Source organism: Trachurus japonicus, chromosome 5 (genome assembly GCF_045865225.1).
Source record: "Trachurus japonicus isolate A0001 chromosome 5, Traja_1.0".
In the NCBI taxonomy this organism is placed as follows: Eukaryota; Metazoa; Chordata; class Actinopteri; order Carangiformes; family Carangidae; genus Trachurus; species Trachurus japonicus.
Genome location: NC_140911.1, coordinates 10,286,267 through 10,306,204, shown reverse-complemented (window position 1 = coordinate 10,306,204; position 19,938 = coordinate 10,286,267). Strand labels below are relative to the sequence as shown.

Below are 19,938 nucleotides of genomic sequence, written 5' to 3'. Positions count from 1 at the left end.
ACGTCCATGTGGTCAGGGGATTACTGCCGCTAGCCCCCATAATCCACACACACACACACATCCACACATATGTTTGGAACCAAGGTGTGTGAATGCCAATCTCTTGATTAGAGGCGTTGAAGCACTAATGCTGTTGACATTATTGGCACATTAGTGCGATTACTTCACCTAACCTCAACTTCCAGGGCGTGTGCACCAGTTTTCATGTTTACTCTGGGATACCCGGACAGCTCCCAGACGGCGAGCGAAGGAGTCCTAATTTAGTCAGCCGTGATACGACAAAACCAGCTGCACAAACACGTGAGATACATTATGTCTGACTGATGATGGCCCGGTCCTTAACTGTAGACTTTCCCCTGCTTTTAGCAAGTCTTTAAACTACGGCTGCAGACTGTTAGTCACATCAGCTGAATGCTTGGATGTGTATCACTGTAATCACTGTCTCCAAGTGTAATGAGACATACCATGAAACACACTCAAGCCTCTGTCTCGGGTTATTGTTCTTGAATCCTGAGCTTCCCTTACATCATCATTAACAAAGCCCATATCAGTGTGTTGCTTTATTAGTCCCTTGCCAGGCTTTTACCCAAGTGTGTGTGTGTGTGGGGTGTCTCCATGTGTTTAATTAAAAGCAAATGGAGGGGTGCCACAGATTGCAGCCATATGCTTCCTGGGCCGGGCCATGCCATATTCAAGGTAACGGATGGCGGGGGGATAATCCTCAACTTGCGTGGACACCTCCAGTTGTGATGGTCGCATTGTCAGCCAAGGTCGTATAGCCTGCGAATTAGAGCCACGAGAGGAGGGGTACTGCTTCTGTGCAACGTGTCTGTAGCCTTTATTCGAACAATAATGTTTTTACAGAGCTTGTGGATGGAAAGCATTTGTATTTACACAGACAGTTTCTGTAAGAAGTTGGTCCACTTTACTGTGTAGGCTATGTGTCATGCACAACCATCCTGATGATAATAAGGTACAGCACTTCTGGGATTCATTCATTCCTCAGACGTCATTCTTCTTTGCTGCCACTTTGCCAGTCAGAACTGATGTTTGCATTGTGCTTCATTTACTATTTATACTATTAACCTATAATATATATTATAATGGTGTTATAGAACATTAATGGGCTCACATTTAGTTAATCACACCTGACTAAGGTCTGAAATGTCTGATGGAGGTAAACAGTGGACATGTTGCCTAAACAAAGACTAAACTGCACAGCATTGACAGAATAAAACTGCTTTTGCATTGATAGTTCTCAGTAAAATTATAAAGTAATAAATAGTCACGTGACATTTTTTTTAGTCATGTGATCACTTTATGCTGCATATTGTTATATTTCAAGGAGAATTTGAGGGATTTAAGTTAATTTTGTCTATTTTTTCCTACCACAGTAATCACCCATCGAATTAGATTTACTGCACTCTGGTTTATTAAGGTCAGACAGACGAGCCAGTGTAAGGGGAACAGACAGCCATCCTTTCATTACCTCTGAGGTATGTGTCTGAGCTGAATAAACAACAAGCAAATCAGGTGACAATTTGAATAAAGACAGAGGTCGTCTTGAAGGATCAATCAAACCCTGTTTGACCCTGTGTTACAGTAGTGTGAACTGTCATCAAGATCATCATTTAGTCCCTTTTAAATGTGGATTATGTGATAGAACGAGAGTTGGCCAAAAAAAAACCTTGTCTCATTTTAGTTTTATATAATCTGACAATTCCCTGGAGACATTGAAAAATAATTATAGTAATACTGTGTGGCCTATGTCCATTTGATATGATACGAAAATATTTTTAGTTAAAAGATAATTGTATTAATATTGCATCCATTTATAAACCTTTCCACCTAAGTGCCTCAATTACTCAGGTGGGCTCATGTGTACCCACCTGTGTATTGAAATCCACTTCATTATGAAAATGTACCAGTTTAATTAATAGTAACACATATGTTCGTGCATGTGTGAGTGTGTGAAAGCCCAGATGTACAGCTGTCATGAGTTGAAGCCATTTGAGATGTTTTGGGAGACTCTAAAAGCCATAATTACCGGTCTTTAAGAGCAGAACGCCTGCAAATTACAGCTGCGCTCTGAGAAAACTAAAATAGCCTGATTCAATTATTTACAAATGAAGAATGCCAGTGGTGTGTTATCGCATACACACACACACACACACACACACACTCAAAACCAGCTCGCTCTCATAGGCACGCAAGCACACATGCTCTCGCTCCCATACAAACACACACTCACACACACTGGGCTAAGTGAATAGGAAACGCGTGACAGGACTGACTGAGGCCTTACCAGCAGTCTCTCCTCCCTTAGCCTCATCATGTGTGTTCAATTACCATGGCAAGAATGCAACAGAACAATGTCAACAGATGCACAAATACAAGATCACAGTCCCCCACAGCCTCACAATGGATGCATGGGCCAGACTTTGCATAAAGTGCATAAAAGAGAGTGATAAGATTTAAGATTTCATTCCTCTGCTCTCCCCTGGAGAGTCTTCTGCTCTCCCCCTGTGAATCGCCTGTTTTCGACACTATATCCGGATATGGCTGGGATAGTCCCCCTATCTGGCCCATAATCCGCATGTGAGGTCTTATAAAGGAGGGGGATTTTCCTCCTTGATTGCCCACTCACTGAATCCCCTCTGTTTAGCAAATCAGCCTCAGTGTCCTGACTTGACAGGCTCACTCCTCGTGAGGTGGATGTGTTAATACTGTGTGACAGTAACCCCACTGCCCATCTGCCATTTCTCTTCCTCATCTTCTCTTCTCTTCTCTTCTCTTCTCTTCTCTTCTCTTCTCTTCTCTTCTCTTCTCTTCTCTTCTCTTCTCTTCTCTTCTCTTCTCTCTACTTCTCTACTTCCTACTTTCTCACTGCAAACCCCGCATGCCAGACCCAAAATGTGATTATCTCCCAACAACTTCCTTGCTGTTCACATTCAAGCAGCCTCGAGTTGTCTGCAGAGAAAGGATCGTGAACAAAAGTCAAATGGTCAATAACAGTATTAGACCTATAGACCTTAACTAAACCCACTAATCTCAAAATGCATTCTCTCCCACTTAAGCACGACCTTTGCCCTCAGACTGCCCTCAGATGTGACCATTCAACATTTTGTAACAACCTCAGCTTATTTTCTCAGACTAATCCGTCCTTCAATAGACTTGGAAGTTTTTGCGAAGTTTATAAAAGTAATTAAACAGCGTAAATAGAACTCATGACACACAATGCAGCATTAATTAGAGTTGATAATAAGTCTCTTTGGGGGCCCTCATTAGCCCCGATTGTTGTATTTCAGCAACAGTGAGAGAAAATAACAATTAATTCCCAATGTTTGCTGTGCGTGACACGTGGCGTGGTAGATTCTGCCAGGTCTAGGGTTAATCCGCAGATCCAACGGCTCGAGGGGCACCTCGCCATAACGCAGAATGGCATGCTGGGTACCTCGACGCTGCGCTGCCAGAGGGCTCCGTCTGGTTCATGATATCAGCCCACTCCGCCCCTCCTCGCTGTGACTCATTAACAAGCTCAGGTCTCAGGAGGGGTCCCATCTGTGTACCACCTGTATGAAATCACCACAGCTAGCAACATTTAATGCTGGACACCATTTACATTTGTTTCAGTGGTTCCCTACAGTATATTACATAAGTGCCTGTTGAGTCTGCTCACATATTTCCTGCCTTTTCTTCTCTCTCTCGTTCCCCTCCCGTCCTCTCTCTGACTCTGTCTGTTTAGCAGACATGATGGATGGACCGATTAGTCCTTGAGCTGTAAATGAGGCAGAGCAAGTCTGTGATGTTGACTTTACAGTGACACATTTTTCCAAGATTTTCCAAGACCTACAAATTATCATTACATTGTGATTTATATAAAGGCAAATGAGCCATTTTCTCTTATACCATTTGCAGCTGTTGCAATAATAGATTACAAGCATTTGGGAAAGTTGTTATGGATGAAATATATGGAAATGTTTACTTGAGAGGTTTTGACAAAGGTTTATTCAGTATGTCAGCACGCCATACTTTACAGTGGCTCTATTTTGCAAAGAAAGTTGTTAAATGATTTAAAGTTGAAGACCTTATAACTCATACCCCGTTTTGATGCAACTAAATCAATAAATATGATATTAAAAACATTTTTTGTTGAAAAGTTGCACATTATGACTGTAATGGTTTGTTAAAATTGTATTGGATATGGTAGCGACAACTAAACTTTTACATATTGAAGAGTGATTTCACTGTTACAGACAAAATGAAATTGCCCTTCACTTAGCTCCATAGACAAGTGTCACTGTGACCTGCTAATTCCCCTGACATCTGCTCCTCATTCTCCTCCACTTAAACAAAGTAGATAATCTTCAGACACAATGGAACGGTTCAATCATGTGGACTTTTTTGTGCAGCCCGTGCAATAAGTGACATTGTTTCAGTGAATAATCATATTCACATGGCTTACACAGAGCAGCGTGTGTAGGCCTACTCACTGGAGAAATGAGCGCAGCCATTGCACGTCCAGAACCCGTCCAAGTCGATCGATGTACAACTTGAGACTCATGAAACAGTGACTCACAGAATCTGTAACACATCCAACTCCTCTCTGATTTGCAGTGCTGCTAGTGAGCTCAGTGTTGCCAGGCGGAGAGACGGAGGAATAATGGCCTTCATTTCACCTTTTCTTTGCTATGCATGAGTTCACCACTGGAGGAGGGTTTTACTTTCTGCCAGAGTCTCTGACAGATATGAAAGAGCTAAATATACCATTATGCATTGGAAAACTCTGTTTTTTTGTTGTTGTTGTTTTTTTTGTATTTTTCCATTAGATCCATATTTCAGCAACACTGATGTGGAGTGGCATGGTTTGGTGTCCACATTTGTGAAAAGGCAGATTACTAAAATGTCTTTTAATTTAATCAATTTAAACATTGATGGTAAAATACTTGTATAAGAAAGGGTAAGAATAATAATATATTTAACATGTTAGAAAATTTACTTTTAAAAGTAAATTGTAAATGTAAATGTTTTACTCAAGTAATATTCAAAAAAATGACTTTAATTTATGGTTCCTGTACTTTTACCCAATGTGATACCCCAGTGATCTTCCTGTAATAGTTAATGCAGGGTGAATTGTATCTTAATAATAATGGTGAATCTTGGGACCAACGGGCTGAAATTTACAGGACTTGTTATAGGAAGACATAGCAGCATCATGAGGGTTTGGACAGTGCATGTCAGCAGTAGATTTACATCGCCATCTGTTGATGTAATTGAGCTACTACATTGCTGTAAACTAAAGCCCCACATTCTTTACAAGATTGTCAGTTACATGTCCATATGATTGTCTAGTGAATGCTATAGTGGATTAACCTTTCCCTCTCTTTTTTAAAAACTTTTTTGCCCACCATCATTCATTTTTTGCTTTTTTGCACCTTTGAGAACATTAACAGGATAGAGGATCCAGTCAGGTCCGTAACAGTTAACTATTTATGATGGTTTCTGCAATTAATCCTCCAGTTAATCCTCTAGTGTTAACAAGGCACAGCAGGACATGGATGCAGGATGATCAGCCCAGTCAAGATACTGCCAATCACTGCTGGCATCCCCAGAGTGCTGAACTGAGGGCCGAGTGGGTTTAGCAGCTAATGAAGACCCCGTGGCAGCAAGCAGCTGCTGGGTGGTGATAAGGAAGAGGGGGCCTTCAAAGATTTAAATATAAATCATCATAGGCAGTGAGCAACTCCAAGAGCCCACTGGAGGATGAGGGGGTCTCGAAGAGCAGGACTTATTATGATTTGCAGAATTCATACTAATGAAGGAACGACAGATAGTGGTGTGTAGAATATCATCAGGTAGGAAATGTGCAGTTGGCAATTCTCATTATAATGTTTTTGTTCTAGTGAACAGAAAATGCTGACAGGCCTACATTAACATAACACATATTGTATAAGCAAGAGGAAAAGTAACATGATGGAAAATGCTTGTAAAAAATAATGCAAGAGCGAAGTCACAAAAGTGGGTTAAACTAATATAATATACTAAATTATCATACAGCCTATTTTAAACAAGACTCAATAACTTAAAAGTATGAATAAAATAATCTTCTTACACAAGGAAAACTGAATTCATGAGCACTAAAAAAGTAAGGGAAGAAAGAGAGGGCAACATTACTACACTCAGTTGACCTCAGTTGGTCTGATATGAGCATGAGCTTAAGGTGGGTAATGTTTGCTAATTAAGTTGGCAGAAAAATATTGTTGCATAATTGGCACTAATGGCTTCACTGACTTTTCTTCTCCACTTATTTCACTGTTAAAATGTTTTGTCACTGATACATGTGAAACAGTGGTGGTAGTTCAGCACATGTAGCTGCAGGGTACGTTCAGCAAAAGCTGCATTGTCTCACTCTAAGGTAATGATATAACTGTGAGTAAAAGAAACCACTTGAGCTTTAGTGTCAGTGAGATGGTGATTAACACGAAGAGCGCCAACGTGTCCCCAAAGACCCTTCCAAAAAATGGCCGCCTCCGTGTGAGCTCAATCAGCAGGCCCTGAGGGAGACAAAAGAAAAAGAATGTGTTTCATGACACTGTGGGACAGTTTGTTAAAGAAAGAACCAAAGAGATCAATGGATGATATATTACTGGAAATCTGGAGGAAGGAAACTAGCGACCACATGGTGACAACATTGTAGCTGAAGGTGCATTCAATTATTTATCATGAGGCCAATCTAGGTAACATACAGCACAGCTGTCAGCTGCATCGATCTGGAACTAGTTGTGTTTCCTTTTCCTAATTATTAAAAGCTGACATTAATCATATAGAAAACAACTAAGTAAAGCTTTGTGTTACTCCATTAAAGTAATTTGTAAAAATTTAAATTCTTTTTTTCCAGACATATGTTACAGAACAAAGCATGTTGTTTATTCAAGTATCTGGCAAATAATTTATACAAAACCTCAGGCAAGTTCTTGTTTTACTTTTGTAAATTCATTGTTAATTCCTCTGTAGAATGGATTGGAACAAAGACACACTGAGAAAGTAGAAACAACAGACAGAAAGTAGTAAGAAGTGACACCCATTTATGGACATGACAAAGAATAAAACACAGTTTACAACTTTGACTCCAGTTGCTGTTTGTGCCACTCTCCATATTAACCCATCGTGTTCATGCTTGATGCCATTATGTAAATTACTTTTAATTCTTTCACAAAGTCAAAATACTGTCCCTCATCCATTATTCCTCAGTTCATGTCTGGACTGCCTCACAGCCTGGTCTCCTCTCTCTTCTTCTCTACTAAGGATTTCCCACACAGAGTGATGGCTTTAAACTCCTCAGCGATATCCAGCAGGGTCTTCCCTTTAGTCTCAGGCAGGACGAAGAAGGTATAAAGACAACCCATCAGGCACACACAGGCGAACAGCAGAAAGCAGTATGCGCCGAGGGCATTCTGGAAAACAAAGAGCATACTGCATCAGTCACTGTGTCACTCTATCCTTTATCCTCTACAGCAACATTTAGGTTTTTTTTCCTCACACCGTGCACAGGTTGGTTTTACTCACAATAAGAAATGGGAAGATTAGGCTTTGAGCAGCAAACACCACCCAGCGCTGGATTCCCATGAGGACAAACGATGCCATTCGATCAGACTGAATGAAAATCTCACCGTTGAGAGTCGATGCCACTCCCCCTGTGTGAACCAGAGCAAAGATTGAATTAATCTGCATCAAAACATCTCTTCTCTAAACATTTTAGTGTGTAATGCACCAACTTTCCTCATTCAAAACTGTAAACCGCACATACCAGGTCCTCCACAAAAGCACATGATGAAGAGGACGATCAAACCGGCAGTAACGTAAGGAGCCCAGTAACTAGAATCCTGCATGGATGACAATTTTATATATGTGAACATTAGTCCAGTTTACTACAGTGATAACATGTAGATCAGAGGGTATTTTGTGCCTATACAGTGTATGTGAATAGATCTGTGGTATTTTCATAACCCAAGTTTTACAAAACCAAAACCACTTTCTCATTATATCCTTAGTGGTGTCATGTGCTGAGAATGTGAAAAAAAAAAAGCTTTTTTATCTCATCTTCACAGACATGTTTCTGCCCTCACACAGTGGAGGTCAAAGTCAATTCACTTTTACTCGGATAGTAAAATAGAATAAATAATAATAATAGTAAAATAAATAAATAAACTGTCCACTGTGAACAGTTTTTATGGGGAAATATTTTCTATGTTAATGCTGTGGGCACATAAAAAACTTCCAGTCGTCTCCACTGTATCTGGGTAGAGGCGGAAAACTCAGAGATAAAAATCTGAAATCCACGCAAATGCCGCTAAAACTCTCTGCATTGATTGACAGAACTGGGACATGGAAATATATGAATATGTCTTTATTTAAACTCAGAAATCACAGAGGGTAAAGCAGTAGATTAAAATAACAATTTAAGACGCTTGATTAAAACAAATATATTATACAATTAATGAACAGTAATAAAACAGGTGTAATAGCGATTAAAAGGTTGGAGACTGAAAATAAAAAATGACCAATAGGCTCCAATGACATAATTAAGTGCTTTGTAGTTCCAAGAGGTTTGTACAACAATAACCAAAAGCAGGTCATCCAAGCTCACTACATGATTTATTTCTAAAGAAAAAGCCAGTGTCTTGTCTAATTTCACGTATTCAAAACTAATCAGTTTTGACCTGACTCTTTAGGATGCAGTGAACATTAATCTTCACACATCTTCACCAGAATTCAAAGGTTACAGGTTTACCTTCAGGTTCAGTATGACAGTGATCATCACCCAACTCAAAGACATGACACCATAGGGCCCCCAGAACAACGGCCTCCTCCCAATCTGATCAATCAACAGACCCTGGGAGAGAAAAGGGGATAAAATATAAATTAAATTGAAAAATCTTCCAGTATCTGCTTCAATGAAACAAATAATAACAAACAATACAAACAACAATGAGACACTATGCTTGGGTACTGGGTTCACAGTCTACATGCTCAGGCACATACAGAAGGAGTTACGCACACAGGAGACTGCTGTGATTATTTCAGCTACCCCAAGACCAAGAGTGATATAGCGGATCTGGTCTCTCGGCATGCCTGCCTTCAGGAAGATGTCAAAAGAAAAGGTACTGATCTAGGAAGGAGAGCACTGATTAGATTTCATAGGGTTAGATCCTTTAAAGGGATAGTTCACCCAAAATTCAAATTTCACTCATTATCTACTCACCCTCATGTCGACTAAGGGCTGGGAGAAGTTTCAGAGTCCTCCGTGCCTTCTCTGAGTTACAGCGGGGCTCGGCACTGCATGTCCATATGACGGTTGCGAACAGAGCTCACTTTTCTTCGTCCAATAAGACACACCAAAAAACATCCAAATATCTCCATAGTGCTCGTCTGTAATGTCCCTCTTGTATTGAAGCCCCAACATGAGAAATTGTTCCAAAAAAAATTAAATAAGTATATGTTTTAAGCTTGTTTGTAGCGGAAGCTCCCAGTGTTGCTCTGCCGGAATCTCGCGCGATTTGCGGAGCCGTGAACTGGGTGTCAATGCAAATCGAGATTTGGACGGACCAGGAAGAGCAGTGCTGGGAGCTTCCGCTACAAACAAGCTTAAAACATATACTTGTTTAATTTTTTTCGGAACAATTTCTCATGTTGGGGCTTCAATATAAGAGGGATATTACAGACGAGCACTATGGAGGTATTTGGATGTTTTTTGGTGTGTCCTTTTGGGGCGAAGAAGAAAAGTGAGCTCCGTTCGCAACCGTCATATGGACATGCAGTGCTGCACAGAGCCCCGCTGTAACTCAGAGAAGGCACGGAGGACTCCCAGCCCTTAGTCGACATGAGGATGAGTAGATAATGAGTGAAATTTGAATTTTGGGTGAACTATCCCTTTAATGTCTAGATGCTAAAATAAGCACAACATAACGCATTCTCTCCCATTTGCTGTAAAATCAGCTGCATGCTCACTGTACTCATGCCCGACAGCTGGTTGAAGGCATAGATGAAGGACATGGAGATGAGCTGCCATCGAACGGTCTTGTCCCGCAGCAGCTGCAGAGGGGTTTTTGGTGGAGCTGCATCAATGGCTGCCTGCTCAGTCAACATCTCATCCATCTCTTGTTTGTAGTCACCTTGGCCCCACAGACTCTGTAGAGCTGCAGTTAGAAAAAGATCACAGACACAGATAGAAAACTAAAAATGTGCTTCACTGTGTGTGACACTGTGAAATTTACAGACTTTTTTCTTCCTTCTTGTTATGCCCACATCAGGATCACAAGACATCTGCTGCTGAACAATATCTAAATAACGGTGTCTCAGTGGCACCGGTCCAAAATGATTATGTAAGTCAGCAGCTAATAATGAATGAATGACAGCTCAGTCAGTCCTAGAGGAAAATATCCACATCACTCAGTCTGTGTTTTTCATTTTGTAAAGGCAATGCAGACTCTTACTTAAATTCAAAGACAGCTACTTTTCCTTTTAAGCTTACCTCCCGCTGAGTGTATAATGCTTTCAAACACTTCTGAGCTCATGGGTTTACAAATGCAATTTCTGCAGACAATACTTGAAATATATTGGTGACATCAGTACAATTTTCCAGAAGTGTTAGTGTTAGATATCTACCGTGGGAGGCCATTGGTGAATATGAGGAGATATACCAACCTTTTTTGCATGCCTTATCGTCACCCTTCTCTATGAATAAGTATCGGGGAGCCTCAGGAAAAAAAGGCAACATGATGATATTGACCACAGAGAAAAATGTGGGGACACAGAGAAGGATGTTCCACAGCTCCTGACGTCCAAGGATCTCACTAAAAAAGAAAAAAAAAGCCAAATTGAGTGCTGCGGTACAGCTCAGTTTAATTGCATATTTATGATTTATATTTATTTATATATGAAATGACCAAGAACGGTGCATCAGCAGAACTCCATCAATCAATCTCCTCATGAGGATGGCAGTTTGCACATGATTTCCATTCATTATAATGGAGCTGAATAGTTTTTAAAGTCTCTATCAAAATATATATCTTTATATATATTGTAAAGAATCACTGATATATTTTGTTCTCAACAGTCTTCTAACGATGGCCGTCCAATGTGTACCTTAACCCACAAAACTGCCCAAACAGTTTGCCGAGTGACCCAAAGGTGACTGAGCTCATAGTCACTATGCCTCTTATCTTTCGCGGTGAAATCTCTGCCAGGTACATCAAATGAATGTTTGATCCCACACCTGCAGGTGATAAAAGACAATTTTGATACATTAAGTACAAATCTTGATGAATCAATTTATTATGCTTATCACAGAACATGACACAGTCCTGTTGACTTACCTACAGAGAAGCCATACAAAACCCTCGCCACAATGATCATCTCATAAGAATTTGCCACTTTACTTGTCACCATGATCCCTGCTGCAACGATGGCAATAAAGCTGTTGCAGATCATCGCCTTTTTTCTATTAAAGGAAGACACATCCCTTCAAGGACAGTCAAACTATAGGACTACATGTTGTATCAAGTTTCTTACTCACCTTCCCAGCCTTCCTGAGATCGTTTTGACACTAATGGCCCCAAAGAGTCCCCCGACAGCATACATTGAAACAACGAGAGACCAGATCATCGTCACTGTCTGCGCAGGTGGATGCTCTTGATATCTGCTATACCAGCTGCTGTTAATAAAGCGCTGTATAAACTGTAGAGGAAGTTTTGAAGAGGCAACAAATTGTGGAGTTAACTCAGTGAGATATGATGATAGTGATGCTCACATCACAGTTTAACAGATAACTGTACTTTCCCAGCCTCTATCTAATTTTAATGTTTTTTTGTTATGCTTTTAGAAAAAGAGAGGTGAAATAACTAACAGCAGGATAAAAAGAAACATTTTCCATGATGTATCTCACCGGTGAAGGAGAACCTGAAGCAGTGATGTGGTAGCCACTTTGAAAGCTTCCTCCAATTCCCAAAGCAACGATGAGAAACAGAGCATTTCCACGGGTCTCCAGAGCAAACCAAAGAACCGGATTGGGAGATAGCAGGGATTATAAAATATTTTTAAATATAGAGTGTTCTGGATAACCACAAAAAATTACAACATTTATCATGTGTTTTTGATGGGGGGAAATCTGTAACATAGGTTGCAAATAAAAAAAACAACAACAAAAAACATATGATAACTGTAAGACTGTCCAGTTCTAAATGTGTTGAGTGTTGTATTATTTTTCTATTGAATGAGTGTACAAGTTTACAAAATGAACAGAGCGCAATGACTCAGCTCAAACTGTGCAGAAGATTTGTCATCAAAAATAACACAAAAACTGCTGCTCCTGCTGTTATTATTCTATGACATATTTTTCTTCCATTTTCCATGTTAATAAATAAGTTTGTTTGAGCAAAAAACATATTGTTTGGTTTGCTCAGGAAAAATAGAAATGCCTACCAGCTGTTGTAACAAAGTTTCCATTTTGTCTTTAGTGGTGCCGACCTGTACTGTCCAGACTGCATGGACTTTGTTAAGGATTTCATGTTGGTTATCATTAACTTTTTTGACTTCCTGACAAGGGGCAGAGCGACTGAGAATCACTGTGTCATCCTCAAAGTGACTTCGCCTGTGAGAGTTGTTAATTTGCTCTGTGGGCTGATGAAACTCCCTGTTTAATACTGGACAGTCAGTCTTATCCAATCCTTAATTTCATGGTGAAATAGGATGTAAACTCAATCAAAAAAATCAACGACTTTACATAACCTGTGACTTGACTTGCCCCCCAAAAAATGACTTGAGACTTTAGGCCTACTTGAGAATTTCAGTGTGTGACTTGGTCCCATCTCTGCTAACACGTTGCCAAATGGGGTGCTGCAGGGTGTCAAAACCTTTACATAGAATGCCTTTATGGGAAATTCATCTCCACACTCTGTCACTGAACAACATACAACACTGAGCCACAAGAATACATAACCAAAAACAGAAACATCACCAACACTGAGCAACATGTAAAACCAAAAACGCCACCAGACACTACAACATACATATACACACACACACACCAGACAACCAAACACTTGTGACACACTCAGGAGGACTGGGTCCATACAGGGATATTGGGGGAGGTTGTTGAGTGCGGAGATGGCAGACAAGCCCTTTTCCTTTTCTGTCATTTTGAAAATGTAAAATATGAAAATAAAATATTTAAAATATGAAGGGAATTTGTTATCTGTAACTTCATGTCTTTTGGAGATCATTTCACATTAACAGATTTTTGTTGTTGGCTTTTCACGCCTCTATTAGATAGAACAGAGAGAGACAGAGACAGAGAGAGAGAGAGGGAATGACATGCAGGAAAGGGTCGCCAAATACAGGATTCGAACTGAGGCCGCCTGCAGCGAGGACTGTCCTCTATAAGATAAGATAAGATTGCACTTTATTGTCAGATCATTCTGAAATTTGTCTTGCGTCCCATGACGTCCAAAGCTTCACATTTATAACAAACAAAATAACAGAAACGTAACATTTAAACAAAATACAAACTACATCCTAATTCTAGTCACAACATAAATCCAACATTACAAAGTGTCTTTGGTGCAACACCCAGCGGTCTGTAGCCTACCACCTACAGTCTCTACTACATGAACCCTGCAGCCTACCCAAACTCTGATTTAACAATAAATAAATGTATATAAATGGGCGCCTGCTTAACCTCGGCACATTAACAAAACTTTCGACCAGAGGTGCCCAAGCTTTTTTGCATGCCACTCATGGATCTATTACGTATAAGCACCGAAGATAGGCTAATAAATAGGCCTACATCCATGATGCCACTATACCTGGAGGTGCTGTTCACAGTCATGTCCAGCAGGGGGCAGTACACAAGAAGCTGGTTAGTAAACGTCAGGCTGCTCTCCGCTCTTGTCTCCCCTCAGTGACAGACGCTCCGGCGGAAGCAACACAGTCCAGTGTTTTCCGTAGTCATCGTAGACTAGCTGGTTGTAGCAGTAGCAGCGAGCGGTGGGAAACGGTCTAGGCTAACACAAAGAAAAAAACACCAGTTTGTACGTTTGGTTGTAAATTTTGACCAAACAAACAAAATGCCGCTGGAGAACCTGGAGGAGGAGGGTCTGCCCAAGAACCCCGACCTGAGGATAGCACAGCTGAAGTTTCTGCTGACGATGGACGGCCACCGACAGGATGCTAAAGTGAAGACCGAGCTCATGGACGCTATCAAAGCTAACAGTGAGTTAGCATCTTACTGCACTATTTTAACCCGGCTTGATTTTAGAGCCTAAAGTTACTCTTTAAATACGTGGCGTTGCAGATTCATGCACACACATTTTGTACCGGATGCGTTTTTTTCCTCTCGTTTCATGCTGTAATTTTTTTTTTTCTCAGCTAGCTCAAATAATCATCGAGGGGAAAAAAAGAGTTAGCCTCGTCGTTAGCTAACGTTACAACCAAACGCTACAAACCAGTTTAAAGTAGGGTTGCTGTTGTGGCTGTCAAATTTCCAGTAACATTAGCAAGTTATATTCCTTTTGTTTCATGCTTATAATGCACCTTGCTTTTGTTTATCGTGGAAAGACAAACAAATGGCTTGCATTGTTTTTGTAATTGAATCAACTTAAAATCTCACAAAAATGACAACGTTATACAAGAAAACATCATTTTCATCAGATCTGGGGCCACTTCATTTACTATTAAGCACAGATTTGTCTGAACCTGGGAACGTGTAACGTTACATAACTTAATATTGCAGAAAATGTTTCCACTTCTTTCTTTTTTTCCCCCTATAACGTTACAATGAACAAAAATGGACTAAATTGATCCCCAACCAAGAAGTGGAATAATTTGGAGGGTGTTTGTTCAATGCATGTAATTGAATTTATTCTGGTATGAAAGACAATACAAAGAATGTTGGTTAAAAAGAAATCTCACAATTATGATTTCTAACTTGTTTTTTCTCTCTCTCCAGATATGGCACCATATTACGAGGGTCTGTGTAAGGACCTGAAGTGGCAGCTGGACGGTGACCTGCTGAGTAAGATGAAGAAGGCCAACGAGGAGGAGCTGAAGCGTCTGGACGATGTGCTGGAGGATGCTGAGAAGAGCCTGGGAGAGAGCGAGATACGAGACGCCATGATGGCCAAAGCTGAATATCTGATCAGAATTGGAGACAAGGTATGGTTTTTTTTCCCCAATCAGTCAGCAGCTATGATCACATGAAAATGAAAAATAAACACAATTGCACAGTCTTAAACTATCCGTGCTTGTGTATTAGTTCAGGGCACTCTTAAGATTTCAAAAAAGAATCAGTCAACACCATACTGGTTGTGTGTGTGTGTGTGTGTGTGTGTGTGTGTGTGTGTGTGTGTGTGCAAGTAGTAAGAAAACAAGAAGTAATCCAATTCAAGCATTCCTGCACATCTGCTTTTTGTATCAAGCAGTTAGTTTTACTCAAGTCACCGTCATTAGATAGCAGCTTTTGCACTGTGACTAATGCAGATGTGCATATTGTAATGTCAGTGGTGAAAGGGCATGTCATTCAGCTCTAATATTTAATTCAAAGCCACTGTGCTTTTTTAATCTGCAATGGGTTGATTCAGTAACACACCAGCATTATCTACGGAAAGCTGCAAATTCCAAATGTTAATTGTTGAATATGCCCTTTACAAAGTGCAAATTTGTTAAGTTTTAGGCAGAGCTCATGTGAATGTGACCTCTATCTTTCAAGGGAACTCAAAGTCATCAATGCCTTTCATATTCAGTCGTCACCTAGAGCCAGAATCTAGAGTACAACAAAATATATTTACACATGATGTTAGCTTTGTGTGTGATGTTGTTTTTAAGCAGGTTCTCTGTAATGGCAGAAAGGTTGCATGTTACATCTTTAGCTAGATGCAGCTTTTTTTGACATTGTCTGCTTTTGTCATGTGCATCCACAGGAGGGCGCCCTCACAGCCTTCAGGAAGACCTACGACAAGACAGTGGCTCTGGGTCACAGACTAGACATCGTCTTCTACTTGCTGAGGATCGGCCTCTTCTACATGGACAGTGACCTCATCACACGCAACTCGGAGAAAGCCAAGAGGTAAAGACGCTGCAGTGTGTTTTGTTCTGAAACAACTACACAAGCAGATAGTTCAGAAGTACTCATCTTTCCATGCACTTTTTTCCCCCTCTGCAGCCTTATTGAGGAGGGGGGAGACTGGGACAGGAGGAATCGTCTGAAGGTCTACCAGGGCCTGTACTGTGTGGCCATCAGGGACTTCAAGCAAGCTGCTGAGCTCTTCCTCGACACAGTGTCCACCTTCACCTCCTACGAGCTCATGGACTACAAGACCTTCGTTACCTACACTGTCTACGTCTGCATGATCGCCCTCAAAAGGCCTGACCTCCGTGAAAAGGTAAGGGAGGGGATGACTGTATGTACTTAAAAGATGAAATCAATTCACATTCAGCATTTTTAGAAATATGTGTAAATTAGCTGATTTGCTGCTATTAAATGTCTAAAATATGTTTCTCTGTAGGTGATAAAGGGAGCAGAGATCTTGGAGGTGCTGCACAGTCTGCCATCTGTTCGCCAGTATCTGTTTTCACTCTACGAGTGCCGTTACTCCGTCTTCTTCCAGTCTTTAGGTGAGGAAAACCTCTTTTTTACAGTGAAAAAACTGCTGTGTTTTTTTTTTTGTTTCTTTCATCCTTGCTTGTAGATAAAAAAAAAAGCCAGCATGTCTGTATTTTAACAGAATAACAGCAGCATGACACATGACAGTTGTAATGGATGTGAAACTTTTTTCCTTTGTACCACAGCCACGGTGGAGCAGGAGATGAAGAAGGACTGGCTTTTTGCGCCACACTACCGCTACTATGTGAGGGAGATGAGGATCCAGGCCTACAGCCAGCTGCTAGAGTCCTACCGTTCCCTCACCCTGGGCTACATGGCAGAGGCCTTTGGTGTCAGCACAGAGTTCATTGACCAGTGAGTGCCAGCACACCACATCTAAGTGTCACATTTTCTAAATTAATCTCGTACACAAATCAAGCCTCAGTGTCACAATGAGACAGTGGTCTTTTCTAGTGTCCTCAGTACTTTACAAAAGCTAGCATTGAATAGTTGTATTAAATAAAGTAAATTGATAAACTGTAAGATTAGTGATCCATTAGCATTTATATGTAGAAACTGGCATTTTCAAGCGTCAGGTTGGAAATTGAGATCTAAACATTCTGGTCAAACACCGTGGGTAGGTCCAGTGATGGGTTAAACTTCAGAGGCTCAATAAATAGGAATCATTGATCAGTTGTAACCATGTGTTCAAATTTAAGATTCCCACAAACATGGTATATTATTGAATATACTAGTAGCTTCATATTTACAGACGTGAGTGTTATCTTCTCATGCTGTGTTTTACAGCATGTCAATAAGTGTATTCTTTCAACATTGAACTATTCCTTTACGTCATCTGTCTAATATTTTTGTCATGTGTTCAAAGTAAGATTTAAAGGAAACCTCATGTCGATGCTAACTTTTTTTCTCCTCCTTCTCTCAGGGAACTGTCCCGATTCATAGCTGCTGGCCGTCTCCACTGTAAAATTGATAAAGTGAATGAGATCGTGGAAACCAATAGGTAATATTACCATCTCCAAACCATAATTAATCCAACGTGAAGCTCAATCACCAGTTGCACAACACTGAATCTTTTCCTCGTCTTCTTTCCAGACCTGATAGCAAAAACTGGCAGTACCAAGAAACCATCAAGAAGGGCGACCTGCTTCTCAACAGAGTCCAGAAGTTGTCAAGAGTTATCAACATGTAAAAACAGTGGCCATTTTTTTTGTCATTACAGCGAGGGGGAATTGATCTTGATATACCCACACCTGTAGTTTGTCTGACAAAGTGACTTCTTATATTGTGTATATAATAAAATTTGTTTAACTGTTGACATGTTTCTTGTTGCAGTTCATTTTAGGAAAGAGGCAGACACATGATTTCATATAAATAGCAGTATAAATTATTTTATTTACAGAAACTTGTTACAAAACAAATATACTATACAATCTTTTTTCTTTAAATATTAATTCTAACCTATGTTTTGTTCATGAATTACATAGCAGCCAATACATAAGTCCAGCTGAAAATGATTCTGATAATGTATACAAAAAAAATCTATACACACTTTTACATAGTATGAATGGTGGATTTATTTTTTCCTCCCAGACACGAGCTGTATTATCTCTCACTTTCACATTCCAAGTCAATGGTGCTGATTTAAAAAAAACATCTTTGCAAAATGTTTCCACGTAAAGGAAACAATAGTCAAGATGTCAGTGGAGTTTGAGGGTAAACAAAACACTTGATTGAAGGTTCTTGCGTACAAATCTCAGTAAACCAGAGGCGGGCTAAAGCCACGCGCTAAGGCTAACCAAAAATCTCAGCGTGTTGTCTGGAAAACTTGGATAAACCCAAAAATAAAAAAAGGAAAACAAATGCACAATACTAAAGTGTTTCATACTGGGCAGCTGACAAGCTCAGGTTTTACCACATTTAGGGTTCATAGGCAGATTTAAAAGCAAACTCCTAAACACTTCGAAACATTCAAGTAAGGTAAAACAACCCAAAAATACTGTCCTCAAACAGTCATGGTGAAACAAATTCAGGCACTTTCTTAATTTGATATTTCTTTTAAAAGCTGCAAACTATTACTTTAAAAGCTGTGATTCAAATTATTTGTTTGGCAACAATGATGCAAGCAGCTGGACTGTCTGAAGAGTTCCTCCTTCTAACAATGACAGCCTTTATATAACAACATAAGTGTTCCAATCATGAAATGTGTTTTAAGGTCTTACAAAGTGTCTGAAGAGTACATGGAAAGTAGTTTAGACAACGGGCACAGCTTCAAGCCTGCAGGACATTTCAAAATCACAGGCTAACTGGGTCACATCATAAATTTGTTTGTTGTTGTGTTGATTCATAGGCAACGTAAAATGTCTTGTAAAAGCACGTGTGATTGTGTGAATAAAGGTATTCTGTCATACAGACACATGCTACAGTGGCAACACTTCACCGTTGTTCCTTAAAGGATCTCAGTACAACGATTCATGAGATGCTTCAGCTTCTACATATAGGTGTATTGCATTATATAGACTTGGCAGTGAACCACTTCAAATAGTCAGGTTCTCTGACTTTTCATCTTTTTTTTTTTTTTACTAAATAAATAATGACTTCTTTTTTTTTTTAATTGTACCAAAAAATTCAGCGTGTACGAAAAATGCCTGTGCAAAAATACATATTTCACTATGTACAATTTGTTAACAAAATATGTATTCTCAAATAGGGATACTTCAATACTTGTTTGATACATCGGCTACAAGAAAAAAAGCTAAATTAAGAATCTTTTTCTTAAAAATCGTCTCTACTTTTCCACGCTATCTGACATCAGTGGATGTTCCATAAATCAACAGGTGTTGCCGAAAGTTTAAATATGTCCCGTGAAGCCATCTTCATGAATCCCGCACCATAAAACCCACTCGAGACCACGCAAAATAAGCAAAACATCCGAGAACGAATTAAATGGCCGAGTATTGCCTGACTTAAGACTCCGCTTTGACAAAAAAAGGAATAGAGTAAAAATGTCTGGTTCTACTACAGACAAATCTCCTCTCAGCTCACACCAACGTAGTGTTAACAGCGAGGCGTTGAAATTAACATCCAGAGCTTGGGTAGTGGTTACACAGACGGGACAATCATACCCACAGAAGACAGGTGACGTGCATAAAGCTTGCTCCAGTTAAGTCGTACCATACCTGATTTCCTTGTGAAGGAAAAATAAAACGTTACAATTCACATCTGTCCACAAGCTGCTGTGGATTTCGGACAGCTGTATGGGTAAAAAGAAGGTAAGGTGTGGC

At 40.0% G+C, this 19,938-nt stretch overlaps 2 protein-coding genes across 2 annotated transcripts; one reads left to right on the top strand and one right to left on the bottom strand.

Annotated features, from left to right (window-relative positions):
* Positions 1–7,037: 7,037 nt before the first annotated feature.
* Positions 7,038–12,567, bottom strand: slc2a9l1 (solute carrier family 2 member 9, like 1). The gene is made up of 12 exons (XM_085776120.1): positions 12,481–12,567; positions 11,945–12,040; positions 11,576–11,736; positions 11,382–11,500; positions 11,146–11,281; positions 10,705–10,853; positions 10,009–10,196; positions 9,059–9,169; positions 8,792–8,893; positions 7,808–7,883; positions 7,567–7,694; positions 7,038–7,454 (listed from the first exon to the last, which is right to left on the bottom strand). The coding sequence occupies exons 1-12, from the start codon at positions 12,502–12,504 to the stop codon at positions 7,269–7,271; spliced, it is 1,476 nt and encodes a 491-aa protein (XP_085632246.1). The 5' UTR covers positions 12,505–12,567; the 3' UTR covers positions 7,038–7,268.
* A 1,423-nt stretch (positions 12,568–13,990) lies between these two features.
* Positions 13,991–17,974, top strand: psmd6 (proteasome 26S subunit, non-ATPase 6). Its single transcript, XM_085776121.1, has 8 exons — positions 13,991–14,268; positions 15,005–15,210; positions 15,975–16,120; positions 16,217–16,436; positions 16,560–16,668; positions 16,843–17,011; positions 17,580–17,657; positions 17,750–17,974. Exons 1-8 carry the CDS (start codon positions 14,124–14,126, stop codon positions 17,844–17,846), a joined length of 1,170 nt encoding a protein of 389 aa, XP_085632247.1. The 5' UTR covers positions 13,991–14,123; the 3' UTR covers positions 17,847–17,974.
* Positions 17,975–19,938: the final 1,964 nt, after the last annotated feature.